At 38.9% G+C, this 22,238-nt stretch overlaps 3 protein-coding genes across 8 annotated transcripts; 1 reads left to right on the forward strand and 2 right to left on the reverse strand.

The window, feature by feature from the left end:
• The first annotated feature begins 682 nt into the window (after window positions 1–682).
• LOC111218880 (lysosome-associated membrane glycoprotein 1-like) lies at window positions 683–6,892 on the forward strand. The gene is made up of 6 exons (XM_022741363.1): window positions 683–1,072; window positions 2,712–2,905; window positions 2,998–3,126; window positions 3,258–3,324; window positions 4,554–4,721; window positions 4,815–6,892. Exons 1-6 carry the CDS (start codon window positions 1,012–1,014, stop codon window positions 4,952–4,954), a joined length of 759 nt encoding a protein of 252 aa, XP_022597084.1. The 5' UTR covers window positions 683–1,011; the 3' UTR covers window positions 4,955–6,892.
• Window positions 6,893–7,864: 972 nt separating this feature from the next.
• On the reverse strand, window positions 7,865–11,895 carry LOC111218639 (growth hormone-regulated TBC protein 1-A-like). 3 transcript variants are annotated; one of them, XM_022741037.1, is made up of 8 exons: window positions 11,841–11,895; window positions 11,179–11,324; window positions 10,931–11,068; window positions 10,666–10,790; window positions 10,103–10,199; window positions 8,805–8,977; window positions 8,513–8,698; window positions 7,865–8,288 (listed from the first exon to the last, which is right to left on the reverse strand). In XM_022741037.1, the coding sequence occupies exons 1-8, from the start codon at window positions 11,888–11,890 to the stop codon at window positions 8,187–8,189; spliced, it is 1,017 nt and encodes a 338-aa protein (XP_022596758.1). In that variant the 5' UTR covers window positions 11,891–11,895; the 3' UTR covers window positions 7,865–8,186. The 3 variants fall into 3 exon arrangements, with proteins under 3 accessions (XP_022596758.1, XP_022596757.1, XP_022596759.1); XM_022741036.1 differs by having other exon boundaries at window positions 10,931–11,089; XM_022741038.1 differs by lacking the exon at window positions 11,841–11,895 and having other exon boundaries at window positions 10,931–11,084; window positions 11,179–11,263.
• A 1,521-nt stretch (window positions 11,896–13,416) lies between these two features.
• LOC111218162 (DCN1-like protein 1) lies at window positions 13,417–22,193 on the reverse strand. 4 transcript variants are annotated; one of them, XM_022740305.1, is made up of 7 exons: window positions 18,149–18,201; window positions 16,578–16,794; window positions 16,186–16,354; window positions 15,721–15,851; window positions 15,554–15,636; window positions 15,131–15,227; window positions 13,418–15,037 (listed from the first exon to the last, which is right to left on the reverse strand). In XM_022740305.1, exons 1-7 carry the CDS (start codon window positions 18,149–18,151, stop codon window positions 14,958–14,960), a joined length of 780 nt encoding a protein of 259 aa, XP_022596026.1. In that variant the 5' UTR covers window positions 18,152–18,201; the 3' UTR covers window positions 13,418–14,957. The 4 variants fall into 4 exon arrangements, with proteins under 4 accessions (XP_022596024.1, XP_022596026.1, XP_022596027.1 ...); XM_022740306.1 differs by lacking the exon at window positions 18,149–18,201 and adding an exon at window positions 22,031–22,193 and having other exon boundaries at window positions 13,419–15,037; XM_022740304.1 differs by lacking the exon at window positions 18,149–18,201 and adding an exon at window positions 18,786–18,843 and having other exon boundaries at window positions 13,419–15,037.
• Between the last annotated feature and the right edge of the window lie 45 nt (window positions 22,194–22,238).

Consider the following 22,238-nt stretch of genomic DNA (forward strand, 5'->3'; position numbering starts at 1 on the left):
TACTTAAAGTATCAACAGTAAAAATAATCATTCTGGAAATGTGGCCCCTGACTGCCATGTTATCATGTATGACATCATACTGTTAATACAGATGCATCAATGTGTAAGTGGCATTTTACTGTTGTAACTGATTGAGGTGGATAGGTTCAAGGGTCACAGGATAAATCTTAGGGGGTGTGAGATGATTGATGGAGAGAAAACAAATAAAAGCAAAGACTTCTGATACACAAATCAGTTTTTTTTAAATCTATTTTGTTGCTAATACTTTTGTGCTTTTACGTAAAATTTGAATGCAGGACTTTTACTTGCTACTTCTACTTAGGTAAAAGATCTGAGTACTTCTTCCACCAATGGTATTTTTTGACGGCTTAGCAGGTATTTTTTTTAAATGTGAAAACTTAATAGAAATAGTAACTAATAACTACTGCTGTTAGGAAATATAGTGGAGAAAAACAGTCCCACTAAACCGTAGTGTAACAGCAGTATGAAGCAGCAAAAATGGAAATACTCAACGAAACTGCACTTAAGTACTTGTACTATTGTTTTGTATTGTAGGCCTACATTGTATTGCATTTTACATTATACCGTGATATTTATCCTTAAACTCTTGTACGAACTGAAATAAACAAGCTGCTGTTAATCACGTGATTTTCTAGGTGTTTCTTAAACCGTCTGTCACATGATTCTGATGTCAGTCTTTGCACTGGTGGCGATGATTAAGTCTGAAGTCCGAGCAAAATTACCACCACTGCTAGCTTATACTAATTAAAAAAAAGCTGAACGGTGTATCCAGAAACGTTACCGGAGTTTTGTCACCAAGAATAGCGCTTTATTATCTGGACAAAGCCGTGACTTTTATTTTCTCTTGCTGTTGTTGTGACGCTAACGTTAGCCTAGCCAGCTAGCACAACATCCCCTCAACTAGCTAACCCACCGCGTCCTGTCTGTTGTTGTGCTGCCGTGATTTCGTCCAGACCAGCGGTGAAGCAACCGGAGAGAAACCGGAGAAACATGACGCAGATCAGCGGAGTCCAGTCGTGGAGCCTGGGAGTAACGTTACAGTTGATTTTAGGTGAGTGTTGGTTATCTACGGCTCCCAACCCCGAAGGTCACAAATGGCCTGGCTAGTAACAAGAAGATGTTTAAACCAACACAGCTAACGTAACTTTAAACTGTAACAGCCTCACACAAATGCAGGTAGGTAGCTTGTCAGGCCTACACATGTAACGTTACGGTTCGGTAACGTGTGGCACAATAAGTGTTTTAACTTGTCTGGATCTGACGATGCACAGTCCAGTCAGTCATGAGCCAGCGAGGCTGAAGTTAGCTCCCTTTCTTCAGGTTTCACACATTTGAACTGTGCTCTAAACTCTCCTTAGTAAACCAGTCCAGGTATGACAAGTCTAGATATACTGGTTTCTAATCTAGACCTGGTCTGCTGTGGTCTGATAAGGAAAGGTGCAGTGAAATTGCCCCTTTTTGCGTATTCACAAATAAGACGAAGGTTAACACGAAACTGAAGCTGTGGATTAAACAGGCTTTAAACTCTCTAGGTCAGATTTGAGAAGTCAACCCACAGTGGTTTTCAATCTACAATTTGTGTTTTCATAAATAGGCTAAAGGTTTCACAAATCTGGAGCTGACTCTCTCTAAGTATTGTGGTTCTTGATCTAGACTGATGTGGTGCAGTTCTGGGGGGGTGGGGGGTGTTCTCAAATTGGAAACTCAGTTTTAAAGGGTTTTTTAAAACTCTCCTCGGTAATCTAGTCCAGATTTGCCAAATCTAGACATAGGTTTTTTTTTTAAATCTAGACCTATTCTGACCTGGTTTAGATGATCACCATTTCTGTGTTTCCGGCCTTCATAATGAAGTAAAGGTTTCAGTAATAAGAAAGTGCGATAGGGTTTAACTAGGATGTCCAACATCCTTTCACAACATTAAGTGGATAATAAAAACTGAGTCAGTTGCTCAATGATTTAACTTAAATTTCCCCTTAAATTCTAAAGTGAAAGCACTGACTGGGAAGCTAACTCACTGCCATGATGCAGAGGTATCATGGAGGATAAATCTTGCAGCTGTGTTGCTGCTTTACTCTTTCAACACCTGTCTTTTATCCTGCCAGAAACTTAATTGAAGACACCAGGGCCAGGATGAAGTGGAGGAATAAGAGTAGAGGATATTGGAGTCACTTTCTTTGATAATCCATAATCAAAATGGAGGCGTGCTATTAATAGTGGTGGAAAGTAACAAACACATAAAACTCAAGTTATTTACTTAAATAAGGTTTTGAGGTAACTGTACTTTAGCTGAGTATTTTAAAGATCCCCTGAACCCTTTTTATGACATTTAGAAATACTCTTCTCTGAATAGTATTGAGTCTGATGTTATAATTTTTACATACAAAAGTTCAAGTATTTTCTAAAATGAAATCTACTCCTTCTCTATCATTTAAAAATCCAGAATCTATTAATATTTCTAAAGTTTAACTGCTGGAGACAAGATACTTCACTGTAAAGTCCTATTACATTTAATTATCTGCCTTATAGATAGATATATAGATTAAAGAACATTTCAGAACTTTGAGGAAGCTGAGTGTTTATATGTTCTGTATTTTGTCATATATTTATTTATTTCATGATTTCATATGTATTTAATTTAGAACACCTTACATTTATGTTGCACTTGACTAATAACGGAATACCTTTTGCAGCTGCTGCTCTGCACCAGGGTTTTGCTGCTGTTGCCCCACCCACAACTGCCCCAACTACTGCTCCACCGCACAAAGACCCTGGCAGACCCGAAAGGGGAAACTATGTGGTCGCCAGTGCTAATGGTACTGCCTGTTTGCTGGCATCCATGGGCCTCCAGCTCAACATCACCTTCAGCTCTTTGTCCCAGAATAAGGTACTTAAATACACTAAACCATTGTCTGAATGCTACAAATATAGCCATATTCGCAGGTTTTAAATGCTAAATGATGCATCGTTTATTTACAGACTGTGCAGGATGTTGTGAACCTTCAGCCCAATATGACAAAGAGCTCTGGATCATGTGACTCAGACAGCGCCTCCCTGCGGCTCACAACGGATGCAGAGAAAACCAACCTCACCTTATCTTTCACCCTGGTAGGTTACTTCATCTGTGTTCACCGCTTTGTACATCACTGCCCTGTTCTTTTCATCTTATACTTCCCGAAACAGCCACTAGATGGCAGCTAGAGCTTGAGGAAATTCTTTACTGTTACTTATTTCTCCAGAATACTACCTCCAATAAGTACCACTTGAGTGAAGTGTTTCTGTCAGCAGCCTGGCCAGACATGAAGGGTGAGTACACTTTACCTTCCAGTGTTCATGCAAACTACCTTGTATCAGAATAATAAGCATGTTTCCAATCTACCCTGTGATCTTGATTTAGTGTTCATTTTTTTCATTCAGGGAACTGAATGAATGAAAGGTAGCACCACAGCTGTGACTTGAACTAATAGGAGCATAATTTTATATGTGCACTAGATCCTAAACAGATGTGAGGCACCATATACCTATTGGTATTTCCACAGTAAAGGGGCTCAGTTTACAAGGAAGGCAAGCAATAAATAAAACACATGGAAATTCAGTAATGCTTTATTGTACAGGTGCTGTTATTTCCTAACAATCTCTTGAAAAGTTCCTAGTTTGGTACTAATTATAGGAAAAATAGAGATTAAGTTGTGGAACTTAGTTTAGTTGGTTCATCTGGTTGTGTTGAATTTATTATTGACTTCCAGATGAATTTTCATGAAGGAAATTGCTCCATTTTAAACACAAAGGTTCCTTTAAACTGGGGAAGTCGTTATTGCATGTTGCTCTTTACTAATCCACTAGGCCATGGGGATGCAATTGTTTATGCTGACTTGTATTTTCTTATATATTTCACATTTAAAATGCAATTGAATAATTCTTGTTGGCAATGAGGCGCACTCAAATCTAAGACACCAAGAAAAGGATTAAATGGATATGAGTGATTGTCGTTCTGAAAAAGACGACAACAAGAGATTCACAAAGACAGTTAAATGTTTTTTCCTCTGGTGCTCTGACTCTTCTCTCCATCACGAGTCTCTACATCTTGCAGCAGTTGTCCTGTGTTTTCTGTCTTTCTACATTTTCCCTTTTAAAAAATTTAAAGCGTCTTAATCAACAATGCCTTTCAACAGCTCATTAGTTATACTATTGTTCTGCTGTGCTTTTAACTTAGTACCACTCAAGTGTAATGCGGCTGTTGCAACAGTTGCCATTGGGAGTGACACATTTGATGCAGCACTTTTGAAATAGACATCATTATGCTTTTGGTTAAGGTGGCAGGGAATCCAGAAAACCCCTGGTCTTTTTTTTTTTTTTTTTTTAAATCACAGAGTATTGGAAATGTGTGTCTTCCACAATGTAATATATTTCCAGGAAGTCTGGATTATGTGGGTAGGGAGTATTTTACAAGAAGGATTTAAATCAAATTATTAACATTTGATTGGCGCACTCAGGCTCTCCTGTCTTTTCACTCACTGTTCTGTCCTTTGTCATAGACGCCGTCTCAGCCCGCAACAACAGTCTGGACTACCTGCGGGGCACCCTGGGATACTCGTACATGTGCCGAGAGGAGCAAACCCTGAATGTGACCCAGAATTTGTCCATCAACACCTTCCAAGTGCAGGTGCAGCCCTTTGGTTTGACAGGAAATCAGTTTGGAGCAGGTAAACACTTGATTTTGTTATGGTCAAATAAAGTGTGAGAAAATGGATCCACTTGCTCTAATTTGTCCGTCTTCACATGTCTCACTCACGCAGCTGAGGAATGCCAGTTGGATGAAGATGACATGTTGATCCCCATCATAGTTGGAGCAGCTTTAGCGGGTCTTGTCCTGATTGTGCTCTTGGCCTACCTGATTGGCAGGAAGAGGAGCCACGCTGGCTATCAAACCATCTGAGGCGGCTCTTCACTCTCATGTCCCCCGGGGCCAGAGCGCGATACCCATGATATTAACCACTGTTTTACGAGACTTAACACTCTACCTTGTGCCCCTCTATCCCTCCATCCTTCATCTGTCTCTGTGCTGTTCTTTGCCCTTACAAATAACACTAGTCATGATCACTTTGTGAGGTCGATTTGCGCTTTTCTGAACTCTTTCATTGTTTGGAGATTGTGGTGAATGGAGGAAAAACTCTTTACAGGTACCATGTAAAGCAGGGGATGTTGATCAGAGGGTCCATGATAGTCCTAAACTTGTATTGTACTATTTATGATTTCTGTGAAAGGAATTTTGAGGGATTGTGGGATTTGAGGGAATTGCTACTGTAGCTTTTCTTATCTGTTTTTGGATGACCATTTTTAGTGGTCTCGCCCTAAATGAGGTTTATTATTATAAAGGGAATATTTCTGGCTGTTTAACTTAATCTACTTCATACAGTAAAGCTCTGACATTTTTCATTGCAACTCTACATTTAGACCAGGTATGCAGATTTTAGTGAACATACTAAAAATACAGTAACCTAATCCTGGAAAGGACACGTAGGAAGACTGCTTAGTTTTTGCTTTTACATGTAGGAATTTATTTTTGTCCATTGAGATTAGTGATGAAATGCCAGTCTTTCCTTCTCAGATGTACTTTACACATTTTGTATGGAGACTGTAGATGCAGCTGTCAGCTTTGTAGGATCGGAGGCATTTTTAGGTTTTTTTTCTTTTTCATTTCACTTAAAGTAGTAGTTTATCATTATGGGAAATTAGCTCATTTGCGTTCTTGCCAAGAATTAGATGAGATCAACATCACTGTTATATCTGCTAGATATCATGCTACAGCAAGAAGAAGGTTTAACTTGGCTTAGTATAAAGACTTGTACAAAAACTGAGGAGTAAAATAGACGAGTTGTGGTTGTCGATTCAAGCCAAGACTATTTCTTGGCTGGGAGCTGCAACTTCTAGAGGAAACTCCAAGAAGTGAACATGCCTGTCCAGGCTCATAACCCACTGTAAAACCTCAACTTACCAGCTTTACCCTTTTGGTTTTTTTGCAGATCAAACAAGATACAACATGTTAATTGTGAGCTTTAGAGGTGTGCTGGTAGGAGGATTTTGTTACATTTGGACAGAGCCAGGTTTGCTTTCTATCCATGCTTCCAGTTTTCATGCTAAGCTAAACTAACCATCTTTTGGCTGCAGCTTCATATTCACTGTACAGACTTAGAAATGGCTTGGATCATCTCATCTAACACTAATCTAAAAACAAAGTAAGTATATTTCCCATAATGATGATATACTCTATACACTATTTTGGATTCTGCTGTTACAAAAATAGACACAAGCCAGGATTTGCTTAAACAATCTAGTAAAAGTACTGTTGGCTTATTGCATGAAAAAGCTCAGGACACCACTGTAAGAACCTAATAATGTTGCTTTGGTAAAGTCCACTGGGTGGTTCTGTTTGTTTGTTTTTTTCCTGAATTTGGGCCCACTTGGGATTTTGGATGCTGAAGGGAAAGAAGTTGCACTAAAGTCCTGAGGAACAGCCCCATGTAATGATTAAAATGGCCAAAATGCTCTGGTCTGGTTCATCAGTGCCTTCCCAGCTGTCACATGGATGGGATTTAAGTAAAGCCAATATTCACAGAGGTACTCCCTCACTCACTGACACTGTGTGCTGCCATGTATGGGACATTTTCATTGTGTCTCACATAGCCTTCATGTACTGTTATTACCATTAATATCTATTGTTTGATGTAATAGGATAAAGTACAGTTATTTATGTTTTTTTATGTTTGTTTTTTTCTCCCACATCTAAATATCCATGTAGTGATTTAATAAGGTTTTAATGGTTTTGTTTGAACTGTTTTCTAAAGGAGAGGTCAATAAAAGAGAGCGAACAAGACTGTTTGACTTTTTGTTTTGCCTTTATACAGTTAATCAGCTGTCAAACCTGTTTCTCGTTGGTCTAGGGTATCTGACTTTAATTGCCGGGTGGGTTCGACAAACATGATGTTTGACAGTTACAACAGACCTTGGAGGCTGTTACCTGAAGCATGTTCACAAAATTATCAGAATAAAACTAGGAAAAGGCCTGATTTGCATGGGTGGGCCCAAAGGTTATCTTCCTGTGCCCCTACCTACTCAGAAAGTCATAGGTAGTTGAGTTATTAGTATCTTGGATAGATTACTGAGCGGGCTGACTGGGTACAGGCCTGGGGCCCCTGGACCAGAGCCTCTGTATGTTTGTTATTGATCATATGCTAAAAAGAGACACAAAACGCCTACGTGGCCATGTTTTTTGTAGTGGTTTTTGTCTCTTTGCACCTTTGTATGAGGGTGCGCAGGCTTTACATGCTTGTGTCCGAGGGCCCATTGTGTCATAATCTGTCCAGGGCTGTTGGTTAGTTGGAGTTACAAATAACAGCTATTTGAATTTGAGTCTGAAAACATTTTTACTCATCTTACAAATGCACCCCCGACTGCCCCCACCATTCAAAAGTACTAAACCTACACCTGTCGATTTGAGGTGGTTCTAGGTTTTAGAAAGGTAGCTGCCTCTTGAACAGATCTCCAATTCTCACTTATAGTAAATTATTATTCATTTCCAACTGGGACAACAGAGCTCAGAAACCAACAGGTTGATTTTCTGTGACAGACATTGCACAGTTCAGTTGATCTTTCTGTACCTTAACAGTACTAGGAGATTTCTAACAAGAATATACAGCCACAGGTTTGGAGCCTGTGAATAACCTGTTATTTTAGATGCTCATGTAACGCTAAAATGACCACTTCTTCTAACATTTGTTTGGCAGAGGCATTTTTGAGGCCAGTTAAACAGTTAAATCAGGAAACGGATTAGGGTAATTATTTATGTTGTGTTCCTGTGCAAAAGACATTAACTCCCTTCTTCCATAGTACACTACAACAGTTATCCTCCACAGTCATAAAACAAATACTATCAGTTCTATGACAAATTTAAATACTTTACACAAAGCGATGATCTTGAAATATCTATAGCAGCAAAACTATTCAGAGGCCCTCAGCAAAAGACAAGGTCCAAAGATTTTCAATCAGTTGAGAAGCTTCAGCACATCCTTCATATTTCCAGTCCACTAGATTAGAGGTTAATATATCAAAAGCCACCATTTAGTAATTGTACAAAGTTCCTGATAGCAAATGGGGAGGATCCAAAACTCTTATGGCTGTTTAGATTCTTCCTCCAGGATTTGTTGTCTGCATTTCTCTCTCAGTTTATCAATAGTTGACATAGAGAGACTCCCAGGCTCTGTGAAGATTTTCTGTAGAAAAAATAATTTGAGAGACAACAAATGGATGAGGATTGAAGATGATTACATGGAGCCTTTAATTTCCCCAAATAACTCACACAATCACTATGCTTTATGTAAACAACTGGAATAATTGTTGAGCAAGTAATCAAAGAAATCCACCATTTTTAGGGGAAGAAATTTGCCTATGTTACAACAGCCTCATTTGTTTCTCTGACTGTCTTTGCTTGTCTCACCTGCATGAAGGTGTGGCAGTCCAGAGTGAAAGCTCCACAGGCGATCTGTTTGAAACACTCGCACACATCTGGCAAAGAGCGAGCTCTCAAGATCTCCGGCTGATGGTGAATGATGAGCGTCAGAGCAACACGGAAAAGAAGCTTGGAGCCTTCGTAGAAAAGACAATCCCAGATCCGCAGAACTGTCTGCAAGTACAAGAAAACCAGGAGGATGTCTGTAAAATGATGTGCTCCAACTTCACTTTGAAATCCTCATTTGTCCATACCATTAAACTTTTCCCCTTTTCCTTACCTCGATTGGGAGTATGTCAATGTAGAGGCAGATAAACCAGCGTGACACAACCAGGGTCCATATGCCAGGATACTGGGCCATGAGTTGTCCTACTGCAGGGGCTTTAGCCTTCACCAGCTCCCCAAGAACCTCCTGGTCAGTCTTCAGCCCCAACATGGCTGGGCTGTAGTAGTCTACAATATACCATGTTCAGATGACCTCACATTGTTTGCAGCAGTGACACTTGTTGGTTGGCTATTCAAATACATCTCTTAGATCAGAACTAAATGTTTCAGATCTTAAATTTATGCAAAAATGTTCCATGTGGAGTGCCTCAAGGCTCAAACCTGGCTCCACTAGTATTCAGCCTTTTATATTACAATATCAATACTATTAATGTGCATTACTACAAACATTTTACTGCCTTAATTACCTGCCAAAATATAAAAAAGGACAGTTGTTGGTTCATACATTTGGATGTTATCACTGATCTTAATTTAAATAAACAGGAAAATGTGCAGACCTTTGTAGCAGGGAGGCTTGACCTCTGTACTGCATTGCTCTCAGGTTTGTTCCAAAAAGATGTTGAAGGTTGTTAGCCCAATCCAAATGCCCTTTTTTTTCTTGTAATGCTAACATTAGGGTTCGTTCCCTTTATGCTTGTTTGTTAACCTTTCTTCTTCTATCTTATTATTTCTTGTGTTTAATGGCCGTTGTTTGCCATTTTTTATCCTTCTGGGTGTCCCCTGATAACAAAGTTACTGGGAGTTTGTGAGGGTGGACATTGGGGTTGGGCCGTTAAAAAGTTTCTTATTTGCACCTGTTCTATAGGCTACTCATCCCCACACTGACTCTTTGCTTCTTCTCTCTTACTGAGGACTGTTACATTAACTGACTATATTATGGATTTTTAGTACTAAGTTGCTTATAAATAAATACGTCTGTGTTTTAATTCTTTATTTTCCTGTTTCTTTGAATTTTTTCACTGGTATATTTACTTAAAGTAAAGCACACGATCCTTTACACCCTTGTTTCACCCACACAGGTGTTTTCACTTATATTACCTGATTAGACCTTTCCTCAGGACATGATGGGTGTGTGCAGGCTGACCTTGACTTAACATCTCTCTCACTCTGCTGTTTAGTTTTGTGGCAGCTGTGAGTGTGGGACAACTTACACCTTTACCATTTGTATAGATACAGTATATCAGCCAGTATTCAGCCTTCAACCTGAGCAAACCTCTGAGTCACTGAGAACACCTGTGGAGGTGTGCAGGGGCGTTAATTGTGTGTGTGAGGAATAAAAAAAAAACACTCCACCTGGGAGTATTCGGCCCAACAATGCATCCATGAGCCAGAAGGATTTCTCTTCATCTTTGGTGATGATGATGAGGTAGCCTGCAATGAAGTTCATGCCCTGGAATAAACAGAAACAGACATAATGTAACTGTGAGTAAGCCCTCAAGTCACTGATTTTACAGACCAAATCACACATTCAGCAAATTTTTTGTTTGAATGAACATTTGTCGGGGTCGTCAAAATAGTTGTGAAGACTTGACAGTTACTTGTATACCTGTCACAGCAACTATTCACACTGTGTTTGATCCAAGGTGGAAGTTCTCAAGCTGTATCTTGAGCTAAAAGCTGTGACTACAGTATACATGAAAACATGACTTTGACTTTAATTAAATTAAATTTACTGCACAGGGAGCTAACAGGGATCAATGAATGTACCACAGAAATCTGCGAGAGCTACATTTGGAGGAAATGCTACACATGAATTACAATGAATAAGGATGTGGCCAGTCCTCTTCATTAGGTAAACAGATGTTATGTTATGAGATGGGCGAGACAACTCTTGTCTGTGACAGTGCTTGTCTCACCTGACAGTACCCCACTGCCTTATTATGGTGTCCGTAGGCCAGCAGCACATTGTACAGAGCCCTCTGCAGACTTGGCTCAGCTTTGCTCTTGAAGAGGACGTTGTCAGGAAAAGTCCTGTGCATATCTGCCATGAAAATTCACTAGATTCATTATATTTACTCATTTAATCTGACTTAAGCGTTACTAGAAGTTGAGGTGTGCATGGTTTTTTGATGAGCGGGGAAAATGGATCATAGGAAGGGTCGAAAGACGGTTTAGTCTCACCTGTATGAATAGTTTCCTTCAGCTTGGTGTCATGCTCCATGGTCAGTAGGGACCGGTAATAACCTGGGTTACTCTCCAGTTGTTCCTGGGCACCACTTGCTGCCATCCAGATCCTGGCACGGTGCTCATTAGGCACACCTTTACGCACATACCGCTTCACTTTCAAAACAGATTTTATAATTACACCACACAACCTCAAAGCGCCAGAGGGCAACAAAACAAGACAGCGGTGTGTGTGCTTCTTTTACCTGTTAAATTCTTCTCTACATGAGGTCTCTCCTGAAGGAGCTTGGACCATCTGATAGATCTTCTGTTGAGGACAGCTACATACTCATTCATCATCTCCTTGTAGGATTCAAAATCATGATGTCTCTCAAAGCCATATGGGTCAATCCTGCAGGGGCAAATCCACACAGTCCAGTACCGTGCACATATGAATGTACAAAGCTGATAAATACTGTTAAGAAAGAACTGACACCGGGGTCACTTTCCTTCCCACCCTTCATTCTCTTTTCTATCCCCAGATGACAAACACTACAACAGCCTCCACCGGGTAGGGTTTCTGTAGCAGGGAGATCAAATGCCCTTGCTGGATGTTGGGTGAGTTTTAAATTACTTTCAAGTGGGATTAGGAGCTAGGAGCAAAATTCAAGCTCAAAAATAACCAAGAAAAGTTCATGTTTTTCCACAAAATTACACTAAGCTATTATATTTCTGATAAGCCTTGTCACAACTTTACAAGTTTCTTAAGCAAAAAAAAAAGTAGGCCTAAAAATACAGTAAATTGATGAGGAAAGAAAGTAATGTAAATAACTGATATAGCCGAGACGGAAGCAACAAGAATATACACGCATCCATTAACCATCGAAAAACTCAAAAAGAAAGAATACCACATCAACATGAGGCTTACCTTTCACTGCCATTATTACATGTTAGAGGCTGAGCAGCATTTCCTGACATTTTGCTCTCCGTTTTGTGTCACGTGCTGCAGGTACAATAGTCCACTAAGGTTATGAACAACTAGCACCGCGGAGGTTATTTCATTTCTATCACTTGGAAAATAACTGCTGTCAAGGTAAATAACAAGGTGATCTGGGTTAGAAATGTCTCACCTTACAGCACTCACTGAGAGGAGGGGCCAGTTTAACAAACACCCTGCTGCGTGCTTTATTTGCATGCAAAACAATTGGAGGAAGAGAAACAGTAATGTTTGCTCATGTCCTCTTGCATATCACAGTTTCTCATGGTGAATAGAGAAAGTGCTGGAAGTAGAAGCGATAGTGATGGTAATAATGTAATTAGTAACATCAACAACAGTAATTTCAACATTTTATTAATATTATTATAAAATATTATTTCCTAGAACCAGGATTTTAGAAATACTTCTAATGAGTCAAAATTCCCCCACTGCAACCCCTTCCCCCCATAAATATTTAACTACCGACTATTTAAACATATTTTCTCTAAATTTCTTCTCCCTACCTGGCCCAAGATGTCTCCATGCTACCTGGAATATTATCATCATGGACAAAGATTTTTCTTATTTTTGTTTAAATTTATTTAAGTGGCTGTAATTAATGTTTCTATATCAACAATGGATGACAACTACTTGTATATGAAAGGTGCCGCTTATAGTTACGACCCCACAGATAATTATCTCCAACCTCAGCTTTTTTAGCGTCTTTCAGGTCATTATGTTGGTTTTCTGTCCCTCAACTTTATCATTTTGGACATTGGACTTGAATTCATCAGGTGGCCAGAACTACGACTACAAATGAATTATAAAATCGCTTTGCGTCAGCTCGATGTGTAAATAAGCAACTGTTGGCTAAAAAGTTCATCATATCAACTTTAAGAGTATCTTGGCAGCTGCCTGAAAAGCAGTGTTTTACTACCCTCTCTGGCTGAAAGTTTCAACCTGTTGCACCTCTTAGCCACACCCAGCACTGATGGGTGTGGTCAGGCTCTGTTGCACCTGTAACCACATCCAACAATGAGACACACCTGAACATCACTGTGGGAAGATGAGTAAAAAGGGTTAATGCAGGTTTCATTTTTTCACCTTATATGGGTAATTGAAGAATCCAAAGTCCTCCTCAGACAATAGAAGAATGCCCCAGCAGTCTACAGCCCACTCTTTCTCCCTCTTTTCCAGGTAAGACATTGTTCTCATGCATACTCTTACATAGAAAGACAAGTAAAAATCATATTTGAAAAAAAAAACTATTTTAACAGTGGCTATTATATTGCTTGAATAAAAACCATAAATATTCAACTTTATGACTGCACAACCAATATAGAAATCCTGATCAGCTCATCAACATCCAACATCATTGATCTACTACATTGTAAAGTCGTAAACAAAAAATCAATAAAAACACACCATAACAAGTGTAATTAGCTCATGATCCTGACCATCCTCGGTTCTGGTCAGATACAGATTTCTGAGAATTCGGTCCAAATTCAGCTAAATGGAATTCAGCCATCATTCATTTTATTATTTACATCTGCTTTTCATACTGTCATGTCAAAATGTCGTCTGTGAAAAAGTTAACATAGTATTTGTCACAGTTGTCTTGCCATCATTCTACTTCTGCTTTTTGAAATACACTCATGTCTAATCAGCTGTACTATATAAATGTGATATAGAGCGTGTCCATTATCTATCTTCTCAGCAACAAAGGAGTTAAATACATGTATGATTATGGAAAAACTCATGCTTTATTCATCTTTCTTAAATGAACAATATACTTAGGCTACTTACATGATGTATCAACAATATATTCTAATTTTCACTACCTTCAGTAACACTGAACAGATGGGCTTGAACAGAAACATAAATATTGAACAGACAGGTATTTTTTCTTAAGGCTTACTTTGTTGTCCTGTTGTTGCCCTCTTTAGTGTCCTGGCCTCTGAACAAAGGGCTTCGCACTGCCATAACATACAGATATGTGCCATGCAATCCTAAGGGCCTGTAATGTCATAACTTTAAATTTCTATTAACTGCTGCTGAACAAACTGCTCTGAGGGATTAACTGATAAAAAAAACCCTTTCCTCAACAGTTTGAAAGAAATTATCTTTGAAAGCAAAATCCTGGTACTGTGGATAGGACTGATTACATTTAGGATTCAAGACCCACTCCCAACTGCAATTATCCAGACAAATGAATACCACAAACCAATATCAATTATCTAAATTAAAGCACTGCCTTTACTTCAGTGAAAATTTATTTGTGAAACCAGCCCGAAGTGAAGTAAAATGTATTTAACATGCTTTCAATGAGAAGCTCACAATTCCATGACTTGACAGATCCACCTAACATTTAAACCAACAGCATATCATCCACAATATTGAGGCATCCCATTAGAGATCTTAGCATTTCCTGTACATAAAAGAAATCATCTTTTGCATTTATAAATTCAACATATTTATATTATTCTTCATATAGCTCTCTTTGTAAACTGTCCCAATAGATACAGTATGTACAGTAAAAACTGCAACAGTTCTGTTGGTGCTGGTGTAGTGAGCACTATGTCCCGAAGTTAGAGTAAGACATGGGAACTTTGCACAGTCACTCAGAGCTTCATATAACAAAACAATGCTGACTAGGAAGTATCTTAAAACACACTGCTTTCTCCTCTCCAGTCCATTAGAGTACACACAGCCAGCGACCCTCCTCTCAGTGCTGTGTCCATCCCCACTTACAGGGCTGTGGCCTGATAGGTAGTGCTCCTCCTGGAGCAGAGCAGAGGGGTGTCCAGGATACTGAGAATCCAGCAGGAGAGACAGAGGTGAATCTGGCAATGTCCATATGACGCCTCAGTCTCACGAGGACAAAAAATGTGGCCAGATGTTCTCATAGTTTTTACTCAGCTCCCTGAAAGGTGGTTTCCTGACAGTTTCAAGTGCTTCTGTTTTCCCTCTGAAGCCTACAATTTTCACTTTTTTGTACAAGTCTTAAAAAAAACTATGAAGTCACTGTAAAAGAAACAACGTTCTGGCTTTCCAGAGTTGTGATTGGATTTAGAGAGTTTTACGTTTTGATCCTGTTACAATTGGTCGAGCGAATTCCACAAAATCATCTATAAGGACTGGCCATGCTCCTGGGAAAGAAATACCAAGATATCATTAGTGTCATAGTGATGCACCAAGGATTAATCTGAAGGAATTTTTTTATCCATTTTGTTTAAACGTACCTTCTTCATCATAGTTTGACATGTCATCTGCAATCATGTTACCGAAGTCCAACAATAGGTTCCATGTGTCCTTTGGGATGGATCGTTTATGGTGTTCCTATAATGAACAAGTGCTGGTGAGCAGATTTTTTCTATCTCTATAACCAAGATCATCCACGCTTTTCTCTCTTGATACCAATACAGTTATCTCAGCTCAGGGTATTGGGTGATTCTGAGTATCAATCCGAAACCAGCGCTCTCATTTTCCTCAAATTTAAAATTTGTGTCTGCCATGAATCAGTGAATGTAACTAATATCAGAAAGACTGTTTTATTTATTGACAGTGACAATGAAACTGTATGTAATGATAATGGCAAGTACTGTTGCCAATACGAATTGAATATATTCGATCTGTGCATCCATAGTTTCACTTTTTTGACTCACCAAAAGGAATCTATTCCAAAGATCGAGGAACTTAAATCGCCCTGAAAGAACCAGGTTCCAGTAGGCTACAGCCATCTCCAAGTCTGCACACAGACACAAAGAAGAACACTTGTTTCAATCAGAAATATAACTGAGCTTGTTGTTGTTATTATTGTCACTCTGCTTACCTAGACCCTTCTGTCCAGGATTTTTGGCAAAGTTAAAGGTGAACTGGTAGAAGTCCTTGAACTTCCCACTATCTTTTAGCTCTTGCTCTAATCTTGGCAAAAGGGCCTTCAGTTTTTCTGGGCTGTCACACCTAGAAAAAGAGACAAATGAAGCAACAAATAAACAAACTAAATGATCACTCATGGACAACCCAACAAGTTGCAACATGCCGGTGTCGATGCTGATGACAAATTGGCTGAAATTAACTTTGACATATGAACCTCAAAAGTCAAAACACTGCAGCTCTTTCATTGAGTCATTCCATGAAGACACAGAATACTCAAGCTGTGCTTCAGTGAGTCTATATATAGAGACAGCCTTTCCTCTCGGGAGCTACACTATGACATCGACCATGCAAAGATACTTCAGACACTGTTTATGTCCCACTTCGTAGCATGTCACACGCTGTTGATGTCAACACTCACCCTAGCTCGGTCATTCCATCCAAAAATTCCTTCTTGGTGAATTCGCACTGAGTGGCAGCACGAAACTTCCATGCAACAACCAGCACAGTGATGCTAGCTGGATCCAGTGAGAGGTCATCACAAAACTGCTGAATCCCATCGATACCAATCTTATTCTCATCCTGGGGATCTATCAGGAAAAAATATATGAATAACACTCACATTTTTTTGCAAACATGTACTGTCTATAACTTTTAAAGAATACAGTCCTTTTTGGAACAACTCTATTCTAGGAAATGTTTTATGTTACAGTGTAAAACACTGTAACATAAAACATTTACTTTATGTTACAGTGTAAAACACTGTAACATAAAACAATGTTACAGTTAAAACTGTTAAGTGATCCCAATTACCTTTGTAGCGATTGTAGAGCTGCTCCAGCTTCTTCCGGTCTACTGAGGTTTTCATGGATTCCTTACAGTAAAGATCTGGGTTCTGAAAGTAGTTGTCAGTAGCAACTTCTAGTTTCCAGTCATTCTGTGTGAGGCAGTACACAGCTGTCTTCTCCCCAGCTTGGGTAAAGGACATGAACTGCCGTACCTTGTCCCTCTGCGAAGACTTCAGCTTATGCTGTGTAAGTACAGGACAGGGGCTGTCAGACACTGGTGCGATCAGACCAGGGAGTACAGACAACAACACACAAACACAGAGAGAGACACAGACAAAAACACACAACGATACACACACATCTTCAAGCATTCAGGCAACAGTGACAAGGACAGGAAAGACTGGGAGACACTCAGAAACACTCTGACACATGTCTAAAAGGTTAGTCTGTCACACCGACAAACACACAGCATAGGAGGTGAGCCAAGACCCTGCAGTGGTAATTATATGTCCTGTCCAAAAGCAACATGGGCTTTTCTGAAGGGAGATGTTGTGGATTCTCAAAGCACATGCTGTACCCCGGAGGGCCCCTCAGATAACTACAGTCATAGAAGTAACATGAGTAGGGAAATGGGATGCCATCACCAGGACCTAGAGGTGCAACAAGTCTGGAGTGTAACACAAGCTCCCTGCCAGAAATACTCAGCAATATTAAAAAAGGAAAAAAAAAAAAAAATCAAATGACAAAACATTGTCAGTGATTTTGTGAAGATATTTTGTGGCATGGAAATATGCACTTTCATAATATACATGCACATTAAAACATTTATAAGAAATCAGTTATGAATGCAATCAGGAGGAGTCATTCGGTGCACATTTCACTGGGCAAGAGTCAGTCAAGTAAATTCAGAGTACTGTATCATTAAATTGGAACATATCCATTAAAGGCCGCTAATTTAAAAACTTACGCTTTCAAGTCATTGTTGTACTTTAAACCAAATACCAGATGACATCTGGTTTCCTAACATTATATCAATGTTATGATTAGTTGATTATTCAATTAGTCCATTGTACAGCTGAAACAATTTGCTGATTAGATGGGCCTCAGAAAAAGACTCAGTAACTGCAGAGCTAAAAGAGCTCAAACTACTAACTAAAAGAGCAAAACATTTAGTGTTTCCAGCTTCTCAGATGTGCAGAGTTAATGTTTATCTCTGTTTTATATCACAGCAACCTGAATATTTTGGAGTTTAGAACTGTTGGAGAGACAAAACGATACAACTGTAGTTGTCACATTGGGCTATGGGAAACCATTACTGGCATTTTTAATTAATTTCAGACAAAACAACTGATTAATTAATTAAGAAAATAATTGTCTGTCTGTCTCAGTTTGTTGCAGAACTAGCTGATTAATCAGCGACAATTCTGATAACGGCTCTAGGAAACTGTGATGTGCATTTTTGACTATTTTCTATTTTTAGAGTTCAAACAGTTAACCAAATTAAACACAATAGAAGAACTGATAATAGAAACTGTCTAATATCCCAGTCCTATTCGGTATTATTCTGAAATACCCCCCAAATCTGTCGAAAATCACCATGCCATCTCCTCACAGCAGCTGCAGTATCTGAGCACTTGCACTTCACTGAAGAGCAGCATTTCCTGAAACCGGAGACTAAAACAGTGAGTTCACCGAGCTGCTAATGATTTCTCCAACTGTTACTGATTTCTGTTAATAAGGACCACATGAAGTCAAACGTATGTAGTGACAACAGCACGGATTACTGTGTCACCAAATGGGTAACGTAAGGTTAGCATTGTCTACATACCACCAGCTAGTAACTTCTACTAGCTAACGTTAGCTAAGTTAGCCGGAATGTATCACTGACATTTACGGTGGGGATAATACCACAGGATCAGACTGTCAAGTGTGGTAGTGGATATGTCAGGATTTCACTTAAACGACCCTGTGTGTGTCTGTGTTTGAGGTTCAAAGGCTGACCTGCTCACAGCCGAAGTTACCAGACTGCCAAAAAGGGACGTGTAGCTAGCTAGCTGCTCTCAAAATATCAACTGACCTTCCCTGTAATAGCAGCGAACACAAGTAACTGACCATTGTAGGCTTGCCAAAACACGACACGGTATGTACTTTAATAATACGACACTAGTATTGAAGGTAAGCCTTGGTGGCACGAAAGCCAATGCCTGGGTTTGTGTTTATTTTGGTTACCTACCATTTTTACACCCGCTGTTTGACCAGTTTGGTAGCCCGACTGCCGCTCATTGTGCGCATGCGCGAAAGTAGTCGAACAGCTATTAAAGGTTTCAGTAGAAAGATGAGGTTTGCAGTAGTTACTCTGTTGTCATTAGCCTTATTTGTAATTAATAGCCATTGAAATGTGTTTGCAGGTGTAAATCTATAAGGGTAGACTAAATATTAGAAATATCCCTCAGTGTAACACAGTATAATTCAGCAACACCACAAACAACAGCCTTCAAAATAACCATAAATTTGAATCAACATCCTCAACAAAAACTGAACATTATAACTAAGAAGGTAGGTTTTATTGCAGGACTATTGTATTAGACTACATTAGTTTATCTAGGTGTATGGAATAAACTGGATACTGTCTGTTTTTGTAAGTAGACAGATGGTAGATGGTAGATATACTGATATTTTAAAGAATATTAGAATATTGATAACAGGAGAAATGTCTAACTTTTTATTCCAAAATTTTGTAATTCTAAATGAAAATAGACATGTATCAGACAAGAGACTGTACATTCACAGGCTTGACTGTGACCAATTTTTGACCATGTGCATCTGCAATTAATAAATCACTTATTAGGAGCCATTTAATGATGAGCCAATTAAAAGGTTCGTAAAAACCAGTGTGAGTCCAAGAAGACATTAAAGGGAGGCAAATGTCAACTAAAGATAAATCTAGTGTATGTGTGTGTGAGACTTTTACACTGCTTTATTATACCATGTACACATATGAAATCGCCCAAAACTGCAGACAACACTGTTGAAAATAAAACAGAACCCCACCTTCACTCCTTACTCTGAATTATTATCCTTATGTTGTAAACTTTGTTATCAACAAGCTTTGGTAATAAAGATCATGCCAATAAAGAATTTGAGAGAGACATGTAATATGGGTCCAGCCAATAAGAGCAGCTAGGTGTTCTTTCTAACTAGCTCTAAAAATATTTAAAGCAAAAATGTGTCTTTCATCTTATGTGTTTTCATTGTTACATAGTACTTAGTCCACAATGAGGAATTTAAGTCCCCATATGTGAAAAAAAGTCTTGTCTTATAGCATGAATAAAATATGACTGTCTGTTGGACTGACAGGAGGCTCAGCTGAGTTTTATCTCATGTAAAAATGAATCCACCCATCAATAAGTGTGAATAACACACACAGCACTGCAGCTGATAGAGTATCAGTAGATGTCAGCCTTCCTTTTTCTTTTTTCTTCTTGGTTTCACAGTGAGAGGAAGGCTTGAATGGCAGCCTGGGTCAACTACACTCACTTCATGCTGGTACAATCACATTCACAGCAAGTTAATTACATCACATGTAAGTTAATGTTACAATGCAGTTGATGGAAAACTACTGTTGTTCATACCAAGTCATTCATGGACTCTGCACCAATTCTAAAGAGTAGGATGTTGTGGCGTTGTTGAACTACAACTGGAGGTGTAGAGGGTAGAAACACTTCAGTGTAACACAATACAATTTAACAACACTGCAAACCACAGCTTCCAAAATGATCATAAACCTGGATCAACACCTCTCTAAAACAGTTTCAACAAAATGTGAATTCAGAGGGTAGGATTTATTGCAGGACTACTATTTGAAAATACTGGTAAAGAATAGGGATTGATGATTGAGTTATGTTTGACTTTTTATTAATTAAAAACTGTCTATCTTATATATTATCTATCTACATTATATCTTTAGAAATTGATTCATGTTGATCACTCCAATTAGACACATGTAGACAACATGCCGTCTGCTTCAAGTACACATGCATGTAATAAATCCCTAATTGGGGTTCCCATAACAATCTGAGAGTTTGATACTTTAAGAAATTCCTAAATGCAATGCAATTCTCAGAGATTCAGCAGACATCATGGGAGACAACTGTCATCTCATGATAGAAAAAGTGTACATTATTATTTCTCTATGTGATTAAAAGTCTTTCTGCAGCAAAACTGACCACAGTTTCTTTTTTCATTATTTTTGAGCACTTCAGCTTCATTACAAAAACCCATTTAGACACTGGCCACAACTTTGTGTGCTGGTCTCAATTTCTGTTTGTATTCAGATATCTGATCAAGTGTGTTATCGGGTGACATTTCTTGGTTCACTTACAGGTGCTTACTGTCAAATTTTATGGTAATTAGAATTAATTTACAACTACGCTGATTAAGATACAAACAAAAATACTAAAACACAACATTAAAAATTACAGACAGCATAAAATGGTTGGGAAGAGGGAGATTGACTATGGGTTGGCATACTTGGGGTAATGAAAACCAGAGATAATGGTGGTGGTTTTTGTAGAAACAGTCATGGGGAACAGGTTATGATTTGAATATGGCTTAAAGGCATCATTTAGTTTGATTGATGGACCTGAGACAGATAGGTGATGGAATGTTTAAACAGTATACAGTTGTAAACATGGAACTTTGACCCTTTGACCCTTCGGACCTTCTTGTATCTTGTCTGTATGCAATTCAGTTGAGATGGATGGCAGTTCACACATTACATCAGATTGCATCTGAAATGTCCTGATTTACTGCTTGTGACTAAATTTTGCCTCCCTTCTCACATCTGAAGTCATCTATAGTAAACTATGACTGCTACCAAATGGAAAGCACTGTCTCTCAATAATATTTGACTCAGCACCAAATGAAGTCTGTGAAATGTTCTTACAACATGCCATCAATTAGTTACAGGGTTACTGGTTTGATCCCAGCCCCCTCCTGTCCACTTGTAAGACATTGACTGCATGACATCTTGCTGCATGTTGTGCAAAAGCACTTTGGTATAAAAAAGTGCTTTTTAAATTCATTCTGATCCACTTTTATTTTTCATAGTTCACATAATTAGTTATGTTTTCCACCATGTATAATTTCTTTGTAATTGTAGACAGTAAACTCCTTTTAAGGTGATTAAAACTCCTTCATTCCTGAAACAATACAAAGGACATGACCTTTGTGTCCTCAGTCATTGCTGTTTATGGCCTGAGAAGACAAATGTGGCTTTATGGTAGGACTACTTTGCTGCAGGTACAGACTTAAACCTTTATCTTGACTGCACAACTGGATTGCTATGCACATACAACAAAATCAACAAGGTGGTCCTTCGGTGCAGGCAGGAAGTAATTTGAGTTTAATTCATATGTAGTCATCCCTGACCAACTTTTAAAGTGTCATGATTGCATTTTGGGAACAACCAAAACTTACCAGTAGTCAAAGCTGTCTTGAAGTGTCAGCGTTGGAGAAACACAGTAAATGAGAGGTAATGGAGTAAAATGCACTCCTCATACTCCTGTACTGTAGATGGCGGTATATAGATCTTTGGAGCTGGTTGGTTTCCACTAGTCCCAAGAGATGCAGGTTGTGGGCATGCACTACTTTGACTGCTCTGCTTTCGTCTCGTCGATGCTGGCCA

This window comes from Seriola dumerili, unplaced genomic scaffold (assembly GCF_002260705.1).
Source record: "Seriola dumerili isolate Sdu_G_001 unplaced genomic scaffold, Sdu_1.0 BDQW01000052.1, whole genome shotgun sequence".
NCBI classification, from domain to species: domain Eukaryota; kingdom Metazoa; phylum Chordata; class Actinopteri; order Carangiformes; family Carangidae; genus Seriola; species Seriola dumerili.